The 20,196-nt window shown below is 42.4% G+C and overlaps 1 protein-coding gene across 1 annotated transcript in view; it reads right to left on the bottom strand.

Moving 5' to 3' along the window:
* Positions 1-20,196, bottom strand: part of rhbdl1 (rhomboid, veinlet-like 1 (Drosophila)) — a 58,195-nt gene that overhangs the window by 17,397 nt on the left and 20,602 nt on the right. Inside the window, exons 3-5 of the mRNA XM_055924181.1 lie at positions 17,797-18,021; positions 14,968-15,116; positions 14,583-14,695 (exon numbers count right to left, since the gene is read on the bottom strand). Of these exons, the coding sequence (XP_055780156.1) occupies positions 14,583-14,695; positions 14,968-15,116; positions 17,797-18,021 (487 nt within the window). The remainder of the gene's footprint in view (positions 1-14,582; positions 14,696-14,967; positions 15,117-17,796; positions 18,022-20,196) is intronic.

Genomic DNA, 20,196 nt, shown 5'->3' with positions numbered 1-20,196 from the left:
GAGCCCAAAGACCCCCGGCCTGAAAGGGAAGCGAAGGAGTCCGTAGGGAGGACAGAAGTCTTTCACACAGCTCCCTCCTCCTGCTAGCACAGCTCTGGTTAAAGGGCTTTGGATATGAATATTAACCAGGGCCTGTCATCTGGGCTCTCCTGTTCACAGGGAGTTGGAGATTTAGGGATATCTCACTCATCGGGAGCCCAGACGTGAGGTCTCAGATTATTTCTGTGTGTTGTTGGCAGTTTACAATTCATGCACAGATGGATTTACTGTGCTGATTTTCTAAGCATCATCAAGTTCACCCCACCGGTCTGTGTGTGTGTGTGTGTGTGTGTGTGTGTGTGTGTGTGTGTGTGTGTGTGTGTGTGTGTGTGTGTGTGTGTGTGTGTGTGTGTGTGTGTGTGTGTGTGTGTGTGTGTGTGTGTATATGTGCGCACAGTATGTTTACAGTATGAATCATCTTGTAATGCATAGAATGCAGTTTTACACTATATACTCAGGGTCACATTTACAGTGACTATGTGACGATGATCCTCTTTTGTGGGTGAACTCGACTGACTCTGGTTTTGCATGTCAAACTAAACCAAGCAGATTGGCAGGGATGTGAGTAGACGATGCCCTTAAGCAATGGCTAACCATGACCAAGGGAAAGCTGATCCAAGACCAGAGCTGAGTGCCTAAGGGATTCACTCCAGTGGCTCAACTGGCAGCTACAGAACAGAACAGAAAATGATGCAATAACTTAAGAATCCTTCAACAACAACAAAAAAAGCTACTCTGGCTGCCTATACACCCACCTCCGTGCTTTCGGAGCGAACATGCTTAGTGTTTTCAAAAGGATAGCTGCCGTATAGAGTATTTCAACAGCACAGCAGGGTTAAACAGTTGTAGGTGGAACAGGTTAAAGTATTGTTGTAGCGTTACACTTTTTAGGTGATTTTGGACAGATAAGAGCTTCACCAAAACATGTGGGATTTGTCAACCTATTTTATTATATGACCCAAACTGTATGGAGCACTAAGGACACCAATTGACACTAATTGGCCCAGAGCATTAACATGCATTGAGCAGCATTTTCTGATTGGCCAGTCAATAAGTGAATCAGAAAGGGACGCTGCAAGGACAAGGAGTGGTGATTTATTCATGTGATTCACACACTCCATGATTCACCTACTCCGTTCCTTTAAATCCTTCACTGTGAAAGGAAGGATATAAAACATTTTGTCAGTTAACTCAGAGCTCTCAATTCACGGAAATGCGACGACCGTGTCTGATATCTGATCCCACATAGTTTGCTATTACCCAGACTAAACTGCATACATGGACAGCTTGTTTTTCTACAAATGTTTCTTGGTAATCATCATCGATGTGTGTCTATAATCAATACCAAACAGTTGAAATGTACTACACTCCACGTTGCCTCAGCCTTAAACCGAACTCAGGTGCTTGAGAATTCTTCCTTTCAAAGCTCTTTTCAATAGAGGCTATTTCTATCCTCTGAGAGGATTGTTTAGTTGAAGTTCCGGTTGCTCAGTTTGTACACGCTCGCCTCAGACAGATACATCTGCTATGTATTAAATCCCCCGGCCCTGCAAGTGAGATGTGCTGCAGTCAGCACTCTCCCACTCGAAAGGCTGCCTCGCCTGGCTAATAAACTGAGGAAATGCCTGATCAGATTTATTTACCAAGCCGAAATGGAGGGAGAGAAAGAGAAAGGGGGTGAGAGAGAGAGAGAGAGAGAGAGGATGAGAGAGAGAGTAGAGAGAGTGTATGGGGGCAGGACACTTAACAAAAGGCAGGTGTGTGTTTTCTCGAGGGGTGGGGGTTTACCCGGAGTAGGAGTAACCACTGTTCTTCAGGCAGAGTGAAACTGACATCCTTTAACGAGACAGAGATTAATTAGTGTGCTGTTTGCAGTGCTGCAGAGAACAAGGTTGAGAGAGGAGGCAGCCACAGTAAACATGACCAGGAAATTGTCATCAGCAACCTTGGCAATCTAAAATCAACACAAGTTTACTGCAATGGGGACTTACTGCTCACAAGTGGTGCACATGACAGGACTGCAACTGAGCTTAGGTCAGAAGGTCAACACATTGTTCTGTTACACTGGGATAAGCACACATGGATCATCTTTGCAAGGAAACAAACACAACCTTTATCTTAAACCTAACCTTAGCCTTAAACCTTATACAGCACAGATCTATAAAGTTGTGCACTTTTGTTCCTTGGTCAAATAGATTTCTGATGGAGTGGTATCTGCAGTCATTACACAACAAGAGCCACACGCAACAGGATGAGAGGGCATATGGGAACTCTACTGCCTGGCCTTGATAATGAGTGGCGGACAGGGGTGGGCAAGAGGAGGGTGGATGGGGTGACATAACTGGAGGCTAGCCATCTTTCACATGGGCTTTTGTCTACTCTATTTGATATGGTCATAACGGGTAATTTACTTGACGGGAGTCCATTTTCAAGTCCCAATAGAATTGCAATGGTCCTGTCAATCTGGAAAAGTTTGTTTAAAATATGGAGGTATACCTGGGATAGAGATAAACCCTCCCTCTCCCTGCCAGCCCTTCTCTGGTCCTTCGTGGGCACGGAAAGATAAGGGAAATATCCTCCTCTCTGTGGCTTTTCTCCAAGGGGAGCGGAACAATCTACAATCAGTCCCCATCCAATCTGCCACCACAATCCATCTCCCTGGCTTGGTGTAGAGTCAGAGGACAGAGGAAGAGATTGAAATCGACGAATGACCTTAACGGAAAGAGGAGACTGAGGCCTTTTACTCATCATCCCCAGTTCACACATACCAGGTCACCAAGGGAATGAGTCCTTTTTTCAAAACCCTTACACCTGGACATCCAGTCACAACAAACCACCAGAGTCCCCATATCAAGTTCAGGTTTGTTTTCTGTCATACTGTATACACATGGAGTACACAGTGCAACGAAATGCTTACTTGCAGGTTCACCACTAGACAATGCAACAACAACAGGGAAGCAAGTAAGTGTATAAAGAATAATAACAATAACAACTCAATCAATAAAAATAGGGTCAAATGTTGCTCAAATATAATGCAAGAAGGCGCTCAGACGAAAGTAGGATATTTACACGTGCCGGGGAGTTGTGAAATAGATTGCGCAGTAATAATAAATAGTCATTGTGTAGTAATAATAAATAGTCATTGTGTAGTAATAATAAATAGTCATTGTGTAGTAATAATAAATAGTCATTGTGCAGTAATAATAAATAGTCATTGTGTAGTAATAATAAATAGTCATTGTGTAGTAATAATAAATAGTCATTGTGCAGTAATAATAAATAGTCATTGTGTAGTAATAATAAATAGTCATTGTGTAGTAATAATAAATAGTCATTGTGTAGTAATAATAAATAGTCATTGTGCAGTAATAATAAATAGTCATTGTGTAGTAATAATAAATAGTCATTGTGTAGTAATAATAAATAGTCATTGTGCAGTAATAATAAATAGTCATTGTGTAGTAACAATAAATAGTCATTGTGTAGTAATAATAAATAGTCATTGTGTAGTAATAATAAATAGTCATTGTGCAGTAATAATAAATAGTCATTGTGTAGTAATAATAAATAGTCATTGTGTAGTAATAATAAATAGTCATTGTGCAGTAATAATAAATAGTCATTGTGTAGTAATAATAAATAGTCATTGTGTAGTAATAATAAATAGTCATTGTGCAGTAATAATAAATAGTCATTGTGTAGTAATAATAAATAGTCATTGTGTAGTAATAATAAATAGTCATTGTGTAGTAATAATAAATAGTCATTGTGTAGTAATAATAAATAGTCATTGTGCAGTAATAATAAATAGTCATTGTGTAGTAATAATAAATAGTCATTGTGTAGTAATAATAAATAGTCATTGTGTAGTAATAATAAATAGTCATTGTGTAGTAATAATAAATAGTCATTGTGTAGTAATAATAAATAGTCATTGTGTAGTAATAATAAATAGTAATTGTGTAGTAATAATAAATAGCCATTGTGTAGTAATAATACATAGTCATTGTGTAGTAATAATACATAGTCATTGTGTAGTAATAATAAATAGGAGTCCAGTAGAAGCAGTCATGGAGTCGATGTGTGGGGTGGATGTGTGTGAGCGGGAGTGTCAGTGAGTGCATGTGTGGTCATATTAGCCAGAGAGACAACATTTAAGCTCGATATACAAACAACACAACAGCCCAGTCTAAACACCGAGTTCCACATAATCAGAGGGTTCCTTAAACGCTACTCTATAAAAACAAAAACAGCAATAACAACATGAGTGCGATGCGAGAGCAGCGCTTCAAATCATCCCACAGAGAGATATAAAATTCAGAACATTTGCGCTGTGCTAAAACACCCGGTCAAAAGACACCTTGCCCTTGGTCTCCTCGGAGATTGATTCGGTTTATTCTATCACAGGCAGCGTTCTACTCTGTCCAAATTTGCCAGGCTGGGAAAAATATGATAATATTTATGTTTCCCGGAAGCACAGGGGGCATCGAGAAAAATCAATAGTCTCCAGCAGTCACATCCTCAGAGCTGCTGAGAGAAGAGCCCATCCAACACAGCACCAGGTGTCAGAGGCCAGATATAATCACATCTCACCTCTGGGTGTGGTGTGCACGTGTGTTTGCGTGTTTCTGAGAGATTGACAGAGATAGAAAGAGGGGTGGGTGGGGGGCATAGGCTAATGAGAGTGTAAGTGTGGTGCATACTATGGTGTTTGTTTGTACTGTTTGTGTCTCTGGGTGTGTGTGAATGCCTGTGCTGATAAGTATGAGTGGCTACTGGTATGTGTTTGAATACACTGTTTAAAAAAAAACGGTTCCAAAAAGGTTATTCTGTTGTTCCCATGGGAGAAGGGTTCTACCTGGAACCAAAAAGGGTTCTTCAAAGGGTTCTCCTATGGGGACAGCCGAATAACCCTTTTAGGTTATAGATAGCTCCTTTTTTCCTAAGAGTGTAGATTCTGGTCACAACCAATGTCGTTCTCAGTCACGGCTACTTTTCAGCAAACAGACACAACAAATGACCTTGGGAGAAAATGATTCAATTTTTTTTTTAAAGATTGCCAAGAAAACATCCATGAAATACAGTCCTGTGCTTTGCTCAAGGTTATGGAGCCACTGTTCAGTGTCCAATGGAAACAAACAGAATGTAACTGGACTAGACTGAACAACCCGCAGAAATAAAATATAAAGTAATTATTTGGGACAACCACAACACTTCAGAAACAATTCTGGCACAAAATGGCCACCGTGCATCACCCAGGAGGGTGTTGCTGCATTACAACAAAGCATGAGATGGGCAAATCCCCCACACTTCCAGGATCCTCGGATGAGGTTGAACAACTTGCACTACACTAAAGCCATCCGTTATCATTGGTATCATTACCAGTGAGACCGCAGGGGGAAGACTGGCAGACAAAGTGAGCCTGGATGGTGCCACATTGTGTGGTGGGGTTGACGGTGAGAAGGGCCCCATGGAGGAAGGCTGGGGGATTACCATAATCACACCGGCAGCCAATGAACCAGCCACCCACTGCACCGCGCCAAGGTCACCCTGCCTGCCTCTTCAATGCAGATTTACACTACCCTGCCACCGGGAGACTACATCGAGGGGCTCACAGCCACAGAACTACACACAAGGCCAGGGGCTTAATGCAGCACCAGGGTTTATAAACAATACAGGTTAAACAGAGCTCAGTACAGGCTATACTACTAATGTACTGTGTAGTGTAGAACACCATTCATAAATTCACAGAACCAAAAGTATAATAAAGCAAGTGACTCAACTAGCAGAAGCAAAGCCAAAGTGACTCAACTAGCAGAAGCAAAGCCATATTGACAACTACATAAGCCAAAAGAGTGTCTCCTCTCTCTCAAATCAGACCACAGTGAATATTAAATATCCTTCCGCCTGGAGTCAGAGCCTCAGTGCCAGGGTGTCCGAGTCACGCCCTGAGTCACCTCTCCTTGGCACCCGAGGTGATTTATCTAGCCTTGTGTTCTCTGCATCCTCTTCTCTCCTCCCCTCTACTCTTCTACTGTGCTCTCGTTCTCCCTTTCCCTCTCCCTAAAGGCTGGCTTAAAGTTTTCCCACATTGGGCCTCAGAAAATGGAAAATAACGGTCTGATCGGAATCCTCTGTAACACGACAGCCATACCAGGTATCCACAACAACACTCATACAAATTAACTTCCTGGGAAGAGATTAAAGAGGGCCAAGATTCTAACATTGTATTCTGATAAAAAATGATTTCAAATACAAAGGATTGCTAATCCATCTCATATCATGGCGCATCGAATTTCTATGCCTTAAATTTCCCCTTTGGGAAATACAATGTGGACTCCTTAATACCGATTTAATGTGTATCCACGACATGATGAAACTATGAGACAAAATTGACAATGACTTGTCAACCCACACGGGTCCCTTGCAAAGAAATGTGAATATTTTCAGAAAAAAATACAAGGCGAGTTGTAGAAATATCATAGCAATTTCTACAAAACTGAAGAACAGAGAAAAAAAAAAAAATCGATTCAGCCCCGTCTCAGGTTATCACATTGACAACTGGATGCCCAACAGAATGCTCCTGAATCAAACCCATTAAGAGAGAACTCAATGATGGATTGAAACCATTATTCGAATTGAGAATCCGCATTACTGCAAAGCCATATTTCTTATCGTTGTTTGAATGAATATGTTGATATGGGAGGTACAGTATGGATTTTTCCACATACACTACATGACCAAAAGTATGTGGACACTTGTTTGTCGAACAACTCATTCCAAAATCATGGACATTAATATGGAGTTGGTCCCCCCCTCCCTTTGCTGCTATAACAGCCTCCACTCTCCTGCGAAGGCGTTTCACTAGATGTTGGAACATTGCTGCAGGGACTTGCTTCCATTCAGCCACAAGAGCATCAGTGAGGTCGGGCACTGATGTTGGGCGATTAGGCCCGACTCGCAGTCGGCGTTCAAATTCATAACAAAGGTGTTCGATGGGGTTGAGGTCAGGGCTCTGTGCCTGTCAAGTTCTTCCACACCAATCTCGACAAACCATTTCTGTATGGACCTCGCTTTGTGCACGGGGGACATTGTCATGCTGAAACATGAAAGGGAATTCCCTAAACTGTTGGAAGCATTGAATCGTCCAGAATGCCATTGTATGCTGTAGCGTTAAGATTTCCCTTCACTGGAACTAAGGGGCCTAGCCCAAACCATGAAAAACAGCCCCAGACCATTATTCTTCCTCCACCAAACTTTACAGTTGGCACTATGCATTGGGGCTGGTAGCGTTCTCCTGGCATTCGCTAAACCCAGATTTGTCCATCCGACTGCCAGATGGTGAAGCATGATTCATCACTCCAGAGAACGCATTTCCACTGCTTCAGAGTCCAATGGCGACGCTTGGCATTACGCATGGTGATCTTAGGCTTGTGTGCGGCTGCTCGGGCCATGGAAGTATCTACTGTCTTCTCTGGGATGTCGATGTCACGTCTACTCCCGCTCTCCCACTCCAGAGCTCGAAGTCGCTGGTCTACTAACCACCGGTCCTGGCAACCATCATTACGCACATCTGCGCCCCATCATGAGGCACACCTGGACTCCATCACTCCCTGATGACTTCCTCTTTATCTAGCGCTCCGTTGTATCACCCATTAGGTAGTATTGTTTCCTGTTTTCATGTTCATGGTTCATGTTTTTGTATTCACTCTGGTCGTTCCTATTGAACTCACCGACTGCACCTGCTTCCTGCGTCTCTGTTACAGTCAAAATCAATTCAGGGTGATTTGATAGCTTCCATTGCAAGTGAGATTAAAAGAGAGGTTGGCACAGCACATTGTCTCGCGTGGCAAATGGATGAAATCACAGACACCAGCTGTAGCTCGCAGTTCTCAGTTAGTGTCAGTTATGTGGATGATCAGGGCTTTATTCAGGAACATTTCTTTGGCTACTTTGATGCGCAGTCTGAGTTTTTACTTTGGGAAGTCTGAGATGTCTGAGTTTAACTTCATGGAGAAACGTGTTGCCCAAACCTATGATGGTGCTGCTCTAATGGAATGGATCTGCTATTTGTATTTACAGCTAAGTTGCCTCCTGTTCCCTGATTAAGAAGGGATGTCCACTCCACTACGTGTCAACTCTCTCCTGATATGACCTGATTGTGCCCTCTCATCCATTGGTACATTAAACGTTTCCTCTCCAAGCACCGTAAGAACCCCTGTCAATGTTCTCTCATTACTTTATGTAGAGTCAATCATATAAAGTGGGGCAAAAAAGTATTTAGTCAGCCACAAATTGTGCAAGTTCTCCCACTTAAAAAGACGAGAGAGGCCTGTAATTTTCATCATTCAAACAGGTGCCATTAATACAGGTAACGAGTGGAGGACAGAGGAGCCTCTTAAAGAAGAAGTTACAGGTCTGTGAGAGCCAGAAATCTTGCTTGTTTGTAGGTGACCAAATACTTATTTTCCACCATAATTTGCAAATAAATTCATTAAAAATCCTACAATGTGATTTTCTGGAATTTTTTTTCTCATTTTGTCTGTCATAGTTGGAGTGTACCTATGATGAAAATTACAGGCCTCTCTCATCTTTTTAAGTGGGAGAACTTGCACAATTGGTGGCTGACTAAATACTTTTTTGCCCCACTGTACACTAACACAATCACATTATTACACATACACATCAATGTGTTTTTAATCCTGACTTGGACAAACTCATTCTTAGCTTTTTTTTTATCTAACTGTATTGTGTTCTTGCATTTTGACTTCCCAGTCAAATCCTGTCCTGCCCTCAGTGGAAGTGTGACGCTGTTCTCCGACATCATCCAACCACGATGAGCCTGTCCTGCACTGAAGTCAAGTCTCTGAACAGCTCCACTCATGCCTCATACCCTCATTCAGTCACTGCTGTGATCCCTTCCCAACACTGTAAGTAGGCCTCTCATTCCCGTTCCCCATCATATTTTACTCTAAATGTCATTGTTAAGAGTATAAGGTTATAAAATAATTTGCCTTTAACGATTTTGAAACGGGCTTTGTCGTCTCCGTGCGGTCTGCGCCTATACCGTGGGTCTCCCATCCTCCTAAATTGTTCAGGTCACCAGCCACCACTGGTCTCTATAGGCCTACAAGGTCCACTGCTTTTCGGTCAACACCCACACACTAATGCACACACACTAATGAAAGTATAAGCGTATTTACACTTGGAAATACAAGGCTTTGTGCAGTGACCTTCTATTACAATAATTAATTAATTAGCCTATGTTCGGGTGGATAATGAAAACCAGCACGTGGTGCGGCTTTCATGGATTAGCAAGGCTTCATCATCCTCCACATCATTTAATGAAGAGCTGATGGTATATTTACTCAAAACAGAAACGTGAAAATAACTATAGATTGGACACGTTTACTGTGTATAATCGACTCCCTTTAACTCGTGTACCACGCGCGAACACACACACACACACACACACACACACACACACACACACACACACACACACACACACACACACACACACACACACACACACACACACACACACACACACACACACACACACACACACACACACACACACACACACACACACACACACACAACCTGCTGAAGGTCTGTGAGGATGTAATCACAGAGCACAACTAAACCCTGTGAGGTCTACTGCTCTCCAAGAAAAACAAACACATTCTGACACGATTGAACTCATAAGCAAGACAAAACATGAATATAAACATGAGGCTACAAACTGAGTTCCAGTAATCTGTATCCCTGGGCATCTTTTATATCGTTCACAAACAATCAAAGAGAGGAGATTTCTGGGAAAAACAGAGACTTGAATGCAAAGAAGACTCAACGTCACAGGGTTGTTCTCCTTGAGGTAGGCATTAACTTCACGAAAGATAGACATATTGGAATAACCCATGGAAAGCACAGTAGAAAATGTATTGTTACGATCGCCTACAGTATGTTAATGGAAGCTGCTGCTCGGCCCTAACTCAAACTTCATATCACAGACAATGTATTCCAACAGCATAAAGCTTTAAGGCTTGCTATATCGTGTCTGCCATTAAATAAGCCGCACTAAAACTCCAGACGGAGCGTCAGTACCCCCCCCCCCCCCCCCCCCCCCTTCCCCTGTTTGATGTCTGCCTGTTATTTTCATGTAAAATGTTAGCCGAAGGCAAGAGGGCTCGGGGCTCCGTGTCTTTATTACCCTCCCACTGTGCCTAGAGCTGCGGCGGTTGGCCCCATTGACCTCTCACCTGAAAGTCAACCCTCGCTCTCTCACAACTCCCCTGTTGGTACGTGTATCTCTCATCATTAGCCCCCCTATAACCCTACCTGAACCTGTGATTTTGAGCCCCGGCTGAGCCTATGAATCCCAAACTCCCCTGGCACTGCCCCACCTGCTTCAAAAAGGCCTGCGACTGCTTTTCCTCCTCCTTCAGTTTTGATTGCATCTCAAATCCCAGAATCTCGTCTGCTCTTATGCCAATACCAGGTAGATGAAGCCTGCATTACTTAGCTTCTCTTATTCGCTTTCTCTCTCTCTTTCCACCTCTCTGCGATTCTGTCATCATACGTTTTTTTTTAATCAAAGCTCCAATAATTCATGAGCATGTACTGTGTGTGCGTCATTTTCAGGGAGTACAAGGAGATAGAACGACATTTAGACAAGCTTACAGATGTAGGATTTTAATTTGATCACACTGTTGCTGGAGAACTTTACTGCAATGCAGGGAATATAAAACTTGCAGTGTATTTGAGGTTTAAAAAAGGCTTCTGAAGTTTGGAATTTCCACTTTGAAATTTCAGACTTGATTGTCTCTTACGAAAAATATATCAACCCCTACAAAAATATCTATTAGTTATAACCCACATAATAATTAATATTTCCTGTTGATGGATTATTTTGCTGCTGTAGCAAACTGGCTCAAATTAAGATCCTACATCTGTACGCTAGGAGGAAAACCGGGGTAGTGAAATAATTTGTTTTTAGTTGACAATTGAGAAACAGCCCGTGAAATTATACAGGTCTAGCAAAATTTATGAATGTTGCTCAATTGGAATTAGGCTTCAGCTTCTGACAGCAATCAAATAAAAGTCATTGAGAAAGTGATTTACGAAGTCAGAAAACAAAATAATGCAGAATGTAGATGAAAGAGAGCTATGGAAACAATAGCTTTGCACATCAGAGTCGATACAATTTTTGCAGTAGTGGGGGTGGGATATGGCAACGGAAACCACATCACAGAATCAAAGTGGATTCATAGGCCTAAATCCCAACACTGCCAATGAGGAGGACGGAAAGAAATGAAGTTTGTTGACAACAGTCCTTCAAGTGCGTCAGCTCCTGCTCTGAACAAAAGTGGTTCAAGTATACAGTTACGTGACCTGGACTCACAGAGGCTATGTAACTGAACAAAAATTAAAATGCAACATGCAACAATTTCAACAATTTTACTGAGTTACAGTTCATATAAGGAAATCCGTCAATTGAAATAAATACATTAGGCCCTAATCTATGGATTTCACATGACTGGGCAGGGGCATAGGCCCACCCACTTGGGAGTCAGGCCCACCCACTGAGGAACCAGGCCATGCAAATCAGAATATGTTTTTTTCCCAAAAAAGAGCTTTATAGTAGACAGAAATACTCCTCAGTTTCATCAGCTGTCCGGGTGGCTGGTCTCAGACATTCCTGCAGGTAAAGAAGCCGGATGTGGAGGTCATGGGTTGCCGTGGTTACACGTGGTCTGCGGTTGTGAGGCCGGTTGGACGTACTGCCAAATTCTCAAAAATTACATTGGTGGCGGCTTGTGGTAGAGAAATTAACATTTAATTATTTGGCAACAGTTCTGGTGGACATTCCTGTAGTCAGAATGTCAATTGCACGCTCCCTCAAATTGAGACATCTGTAGCATTGTGTTGTGTGACAAAACTGCACATTTTAGAATGGCTTTTCATTATCCCCAGCACAAGGTGCACCTGTGTAATGATCATGCTGTTTAATCCACTTTTTAATATGCCACACCTGTCAGGTGGATGCATTATCTTGGCAAAGGAGAAAGACTCACTAACATAGATGTAAACAACTTTGTGCACAACATTTGAGGGAAATAAGCTTTTTGTATGGAACATTTCTGGTATATTTTTTTTCAGCTCATGAAACATGGGACCAACCCTTTACATGTTGCGTTTTATGTTTTTGTTCAGTATATGTGACTCATTTCAGGAAACTAGGCGTATGTCGCGCGTTACTACTTCACAGGAGAGGCATTTGAACGTGAAAACATTTTTTTTAATGAAAATGCGTTTTTTGGCAGAAATACCTTCTGCAACATGTGAACTTTCATGTGCCTTAACTTAACAAACTTGTATGCCATCTGTAAATACGAATGGAATTGTCAAATTACGAGCCTAGTTGGTTTAGCCACAGAAAAAGTCGGGAACCTTCCCACTAGCCATGATTGGCTGAGATAATGAATGGGCTGGACATGCCGAGAGATTAATTCAGATTGGTCTGCCATGGAGCATGGTTCTGTCTAACATGAGCTGCTTGGTATGTGTAGGTAGCTAATCCTGTCTAATGCTGCTTTATTGAAAGATATCCTGAAGAACTGCTCTCTGCTTTCTGGAGGGCCGAGTTTTGAAATCAGTGGAATGTCCGGTGAAAGCAGAGTATGACAGCTAAGGAGATGGAGAAAATCCAGCCACCATGCTTGACCGTTGGTATGAGGTTCTTACTGTGGAATGCAGTGTTTGGTTTTCGGCAGACATAATGGGACTCATCTCGTCCAAAAAGACTCAGGTGACTCAGGTTTTCCAAAAACAACTGGATGATCATCAAGACTCTTGGAATAATGTTTTATGGACAGATGAGTCAAAAGTATAACTTTTTGGACAACATGGGTCCTATTATGCCTGGCGAAAACCAAACACTGCATTCCACATTAAGAATCTTATACCATCGTTTAAGCATGGTGGTGGTAGTGTGGTGGTTTGGGGATGCTTTTCTGCCTTAGGACCTGGATGACTTGCCTTAATAGATGGAACCATGAATTCTCCTCTGTATCAGAGAATTCTACAGGAGAATGTCAGGCCATCCGTCTGTGAGCTGAAGCTGAAGTGCAGCTGGGTCATGCAGCAAGACAATGATCCAAAACACACAATCAAGTCTACATGAAAATGGCTAAAAAGCAACAAATTTGAAGTTTTGGAATGGCCTAGTCAAAGTCCAGACTTAATCCCAAGTGAAATGTTGTGGCAGGACTTGAAACGAGTAGTTCTTGGAAAACCCACAAAAGTTGCTGAGTTAAAGCAGTTCTGCATGCAAGAGTGGACTGATCAACAACTACAGGAAGCACTTGGTTGCAGGCATTGCAGATAAAGGTGGCACAATCAGTTATTGAGTATAAGGGGGCAATTAACTTTTTCACAGAGGTATTGGGTATTGCATATCTTTGTTTATGAACTAAATTAAATAAGTACGTAATTATGTGTTATTTGTTCACTCAGGTTCCATTGATCTAACATTAGGTTTTGGTTGAAGATCATTCTGTAATAAAAGTAGAGACAATTGTAAAGGGGCAAATACTTTTTCACAGAACTGTAGCTAGCTAACACGCTAGAAACTAAACAAAACATTGCCTGGTTTGCTAGATTGACATATACTAAATTCATTTTTAAACAGATGGATTCGTTGGTGTTAAAATACACCAGTTATGCGACGTTGGACCACCAGGCTGCTAATGTCATGCAGCCTGTCATTTTTGTGTTTCTACTTATTCATAAAGACAACGACAAGTTTGATGTCGGACGACAATAGAATGTTCCTGATGTCACTGTGACAACTGTATAGCTACAGACATGTCGATAGACGTAGTAAAAATAAGCCTTTAGTCTTGAAATCTTTGGTTGTTTAGTACACTACCGTACTCACTCTGTGTAGCACATGGCCTCACGTGAATCCTTAAAGAGACGGGTGGAGCTAAGGCCTAAGAGCGTGTGAACGATGCTGAAAAGAAGAGCTCTCCAGTAGGGATACCAAAATATTCAAGGGCTATTTTCTCAAATGTGGGGTTACCCAAAGTTTATCAACTTTCAAAGCAGAATTACCTTCCCATTGTTCCTCAACTGTAGAGTATGATATACAATGTTCAATGAGTCTCTACTTTTATCCAATGTAGAAAACACCAATACAAGTTTTGCTACATAAGACCGAATCGAGCCGGTCAGTCTCATATATCAAAAGGATCAAACAGTACGTCGTCTTTGAAGTGCACATACTAAAACACTTATACAAACCACTGTGTTGGATGAGAACAGTAGTGCACACTTACCCTTTATGGCTAACTTATCAGCCATGTGGAACAGACTAATACACAAAGGAACCACAACATCACACCAACACAATAATACACTAAAACACCAAAGTACAAAAATACAGTACTATCAGCAGTAAAATACAGCGATGGCTAACACATTAACCCACGATAGCATCATTGGTCGATGTGATACTAACACAGCGTGACACTCACCTGCCACTACACCAGCCATGTAGAGCAGACTGATGCGTAGGATGCCATGGACCATCTCCAAGGGAACGCCGATCATCAGCTGGAGGAGAGCGTTGAACCCCAGCTGTTCCAACCTGAGAGAGACAGTGAACAGGAGGAGGACACTGCTCTCAACGACAAAGGAATAATGCATAGTGTTTTAAATCAGCTCCTTTGGTCTAGACACTTGCTCAAAGGTATCTACAGAAGTCATCTATCACCGTCTATCCATCAACCCTGTCTATTATCTGTCAATGCAGTATCAATTACGTTTTGCACCGCACTGTGAGTGAGTGACTGTGCGTGTGTGTGTGTGTGTGTAGGCGCAGGTGTGTGTGTGTGTGAATGAGGTGGGGTGGTTTCTTACCCAACGTGCATGAACATGTAGCTGAAGAAGCGCCACACCTGGAGGCGGTGTCTGGGGTGGTACACCAGGGAGCTCTTCATGAAGTCTGGCTGGTACGTCTGCAGTACCCACTTATTCAGCATGATGCCATAGCACATGAACACAATGATCTGACGGGAGAGGCGACACACGCGCTGGGTTCACACCCACGTCTCTTCATTCAGACACTCATTTATATCATATAGTACAGAGTTCTGTTATGAGAGCCAATTGGGATTCAGCTAATAAATGCCATGAATGTTGTCTTTTTATTTTTTGTTGCTTTATTGGCACCGACAGGCGATGCACATAGAGAGAGAGACACACACAGCTGGTCCGATTCCATTAACTCCTTTTTCATAGATCAATTAATCATAATTTCAATGAATTTAAATGAACGGGAAATAGTCTTTATCTTAGCCAAATTGTCATTACAGACCGTTCACTGCCATTGTGAAGCATTTAAGAGCACTTACAGTACTTGGCTTTCTTCAGAATGACAGTGAGTTAGAAGAGGAAGTGCTGTGGCTTCGTTGAGTAGCTGCAGGTTTTATAGCATTGCCTATTCAAGTCATGGCCACCCGGGCTAAAGCGGTCTGGTGGTTCTCTTTTCTTTCCCGTCACTAAATTGTTCCATTAAAACCTGTTGGGGATGGGGGCGCTGTTTAGACTATTTATGCTAATTTGGCTAATTTTTGAAACGGCTTCCCACAAAATCCTTGATCGTACAATATGCATATTATTATTATTATTGGATAGAAAACAGTCTATAGTTTCTATAGGAGTTGAAATTTTGTCTCTAAGTGGAACAGAGCCCATTCTACAGCAATTTCCCTGACATGGAGTCAGATTTGAGAAATGTTGGCCACTCTTCTGAAGTCAGTTAAAAGGGCACTGTCTTTGCTATGACTATACGGACACTTCTTACGTCTTCCCCTGGATGCCTTTACGTGATGACGATGCCAATGGGGTCGATTGCGCGTTCACAGGCACTACAAATGAAAAAACCCTGTAGCTAGCAAGTCTTTTCTTGCTGCGTAACGCGCGTGGAGGACACCGACCCTCTCCTGTTCCAAGCGTTAGTTTAGCCTGTTATATTTCTCCGGTCATCTTTTCACTCGTTATAGGAGTTAAAAACATCATAAGGTAGTTAATTTAAAGCGTTTTATAGCAATTTATATCCGTTTAGTGCGATTTTGGGACATTTATTTCTTTAACGCTGTGAATAGGTGGGCACGCTTTCAGTTCATCCCGAACGCAGTTGGCATTTTCACATGGCAAGAGGACAGCTTTCCACCAAAAGACGATTCCTCCCAAGAAAGGATCCTTTGCCCAAGATACTGATGGAAGAACAGCTCAAGGTAGGACATTTTTATTATGATAAATCGTGTTTCTGTCGAAACATTTTAGTGGCTTAGGACGCCATGTTTTTTGACGTAGCTTCGCTTGGCGCAAACTGTATTGAAAAGTAAGGATAAATTAAAAAATGTAATAACGCAATTGTATTAAGAATTAAATTGTCTATCAATCCCTGTCCACCCTATATTTTTTAGTCACGTTTATGAGTATTTATGTATAAGAGTAGATCACTGTCTAAGTGGCGCAAGGACTTTTTCTTTACCAGCTTGTCTACATTTCACATTGTCTAACCATGATTTTGGTGGCTAAATATAAACATTTTCGATCAAACTGTATATGCATGTTGTAATGTGATGTTACAGGAGTGTCATCGGAAGAATTCTGAGAAGGTTAGTGAAAAAATTAATATCTTTTGGCGATGTTGACTTTTATCGCTCACTTTGGCTAGAATCAATGCTGGGCTGCTAATTGCTATGTGCTAAGCTAATATAACGATTTATTGTGTTTTCGCTGTAAGACACTTAGAAAATCTGAAATATTGTCTGTATTCACAGGATCTGTGTCTTTCGATTCGTGTATGCTGTGTATTTTTACGAAATGTTTGATGATTAGTAAGTAGGTAAACACGTTGCTCTAAGTAGTTTTTCTATTCCATTTGTGACGGTGGGTGCAATTGTAACCTATGCCATCTACCTGAAATATGCACTTTTTTCTAACAAAACCTATCCCATACCATAAATATGTTATCAGACTGTCATCTAATGAGTTTTTTTGTTGGTTAGGGGCTATAAATATCTTAGTTTAGCCGAATTGGTGATGGCTACTGGTGTTGGTGGACAAATAAAAGATGGTGGATTATGCTAATGTGTTTTTAGGTAATAGATGTACATCTTTACATATTGTGTCTTCCCTGTAAAACATTTTAAAAATCGGAAATGTTGACTGGATTCACAAGATCTGTGTCTTTCATTAGCTGTATTGGACTTTAATGTGTGAAAGTTAAATATTTAAAAAAAATATTTTTTTTGAATTTCGCGGCACTGGTTTTTCAGTGGGGGGGGGGGGGGGTGTGCCGCTAGCGCCACGCTGATCCTAGACAGGTTTTAATATCACTAAACTGGCCAGAGAATATTCCACTGGCTTGGATACCCAGTTCGACATCAGTTGCTGATAAGAATCCAAGAATCCGAACATGAAAGCCAATTTGACAGTGTTGCCTTCGAGGTCTGGCATTGAATATACGCACCCTTAACCACTGTTTACCAAAGCGTGGGTCAGTGTCCAGACTGCCCAGTGCCCATTATTTGGTCACATCCCTTTCCTTATTCCTCAAGCTAAATAGGTTTTATGCCAGAAACATTGTACTGCTTATTTTAAAGGTCATAAGTCAATACTAACATCTTCAGGTGGGTCACAACGCAATGAGCAGCTTAGTCATCTTAGACCTCTCACCTGGATGATGGTAATGATGGCCATGAAGACAGGAGGGGGACACAAGCTGTTCTGGTGGAAGTACCAGCGCCGGTCTGTCTCGCAGGGCAGGATCTCATAGGCCACGTAGCGCACAAAGCGCTTGTACACGCCCAGGCCCGTCTCATCCAATAGGATCTCCCGCTGCAGTGTGCGGCGGCCATTGGCGATGGCCCGTCGGAAACTGCTGGAGCGCTTGCTGCTCATCTGAGGAGGGTAGAAGATAGAGAGAGAGAGACAAAGAGAGAAGGAGAGAGCGAGAAGGAGAGAGAGAGAAGTTAGTATTTCTTTGAATCGGACAGAGAAAGCAACAATTTGATTGCTAATTAGAATTGGCATGCTAAACACCTCCAACTGCTTTAAGAAGTTAAAACACAACCGTTATGCAGTAACCCCATGTCTTCCAAAAGTGCTGAAGCAAACATTTGAAAGCACAGAGAACCGAAAAGCCATGTAGCCTAGCTGGGGCTAAGACATTCAAAGTGCTCAACTTTAAACAAAGAGAATCTCCGTTCTTCCAGTTTCCATGGGAGAGTAAAGACAGGAGGAGATTATTTCAGCGCTGCCTTGCCTTGACAGGTACTCATGGCGCCTCTCTTCACTCAAAATAAACGTGTGATTTTGCCATTTTGCTTTGCTGAGTAGAACTGTTTTGCCCGAGGAGGAGGGAAGGAGAATGCGGTGGGGAGATGGGTGACAGGCTCCTGTTATCATGGAGACTCCAGGTTTGCTAAGTGAGCAGTAACGGCATAGCTGGGGGTTAGCGTGACATGGTACATAGAACCCTGGATGTTTGTTGCTTTGGTAGGACCTTGAGATAACACCCTGGTGCAACCATCACTCTGACAGTTGAAGCCCAAAATATCACTAGATATTACTAGATAAGACAGATATTGTTGCATGAATCTGGAAGAAAATGAACGTCCTCTTAAATAAAGGTGAAATTAAAAATAAAAATAAATTCTAGGGAAAATTCATCTGAATCTGATAAGCTCCACAAGGAAAGGACAGCGGAAAAAGCAAACCGATCCGCGTTTACCTATACAATGGAGAAATGCTTCAATCCAAGATGATACACAGGCAATATTGCAAGCCACATTCCTACTGTATCCATCTGTACTGCAGCAGTTGTCAGAGTCCCCACAGACCCCACCAGACAGGCAGCTAAAGCAAACCAGCCGTAATTCATTAGGTGCCGTTGTGTGCAGGCTCATTACATCCGGACATTGTGGGGAGCATAATAATAATGAAAGAAATCGGGGCCAATATCAATACAGCGCTAATTAAAGAAAGAAAAACAAGGAGACTAAGAAATATAGAAACAAACAAATCACATACAAATGGATCTTAGCCATCTGAGGATATTAAAGTAAATCATTTAATAATAACAGAAATATAGTTAGTCTGTAGAGCGGTGGTGGATGGTGGTGGGGAGGTTTAGTGGAACGGGATGCCGTGAGACACGTCTTAAGTAATTACGATGCCGGGGTTGAACAATGAGCGAGTGTGGGCCTGTGGCATGGCGATAACCAGCGTGAGCACGAGAGGAGCTGCCGGCCCTCCCGTGGATGCACCACAGCATATTTTAGCACGGAGATCGAGCCCAGGAAATGTAATTATACTGTACGTACGCTAGGAGGGAGAGGAAAGCAGAAGAGAGGGGGTGGGTGGGAGACATTAGGAAGTAAGGAAAGGGAAATTAGGGAGGGAAAATGGGATACCCGTGTGGATCGACTCGCTCCGGGAAAGGACGGCTGCCGTTGGACTGCGGAAGTGAATTGTTTCCACCCGTCTTCAATAATGTCTTTATTAGAAGACTTAAGATAAAAGGAAGGGGTTTGTGTGTGGTTGGGGGATGTATACACACATGTATTATTTTCCTTCTCTGTGGGATTTCTTTTCTAAACGATGCCTGCGTTTCCAGTGTTTTGTCTGTTTGTTCTCCCAAAACACCTGCTGCCTCTCCTCTTAGTGACACGTTTCATCTCGCTCCCTGACATTTGTGCTCCTGAATGTTCCCGGGAGACATTTCCAGATAGACACTTATCATTCTGCCCCGCCTTCTCCATCCGACACGAGGGACCACCGCTTCTAACGTGAGCATTAAGCGGCCTTTGAAGTTCGGGATGCGCGAGAGGGAGGCAGACAATAAAGCACGGTAGCGCGGGAGCTGACGACTTGACTGGTGAGCCCTGAGAAACTCAGTAGGAGCACTCTAGCAGGGTGTGCTAGCTTCACATCCCATCCCATCACTACTCACGAGAACCTCAGACTCTGGCAACAACATGGTCCGCTGCTAAATCTCCCCTGACAAGAAGAAGACGTCTGCCAGGGAAAATAATTGATATTAAAGGCTAAGTCTGAGGATGGAGCTTTAGATAG

This window comes from Salvelinus fontinalis, chromosome 1 (assembly GCF_029448725.1).
Source record: "Salvelinus fontinalis isolate EN_2023a chromosome 1, ASM2944872v1, whole genome shotgun sequence".
NCBI classification, from domain to species: Eukaryota; Metazoa; Chordata; class Actinopteri; order Salmoniformes; family Salmonidae; genus Salvelinus; species Salvelinus fontinalis.
Note: the sequence above shows the minus strand (reverse complement) of the source record. Positions and strands in the feature narration are given on the sequence as shown.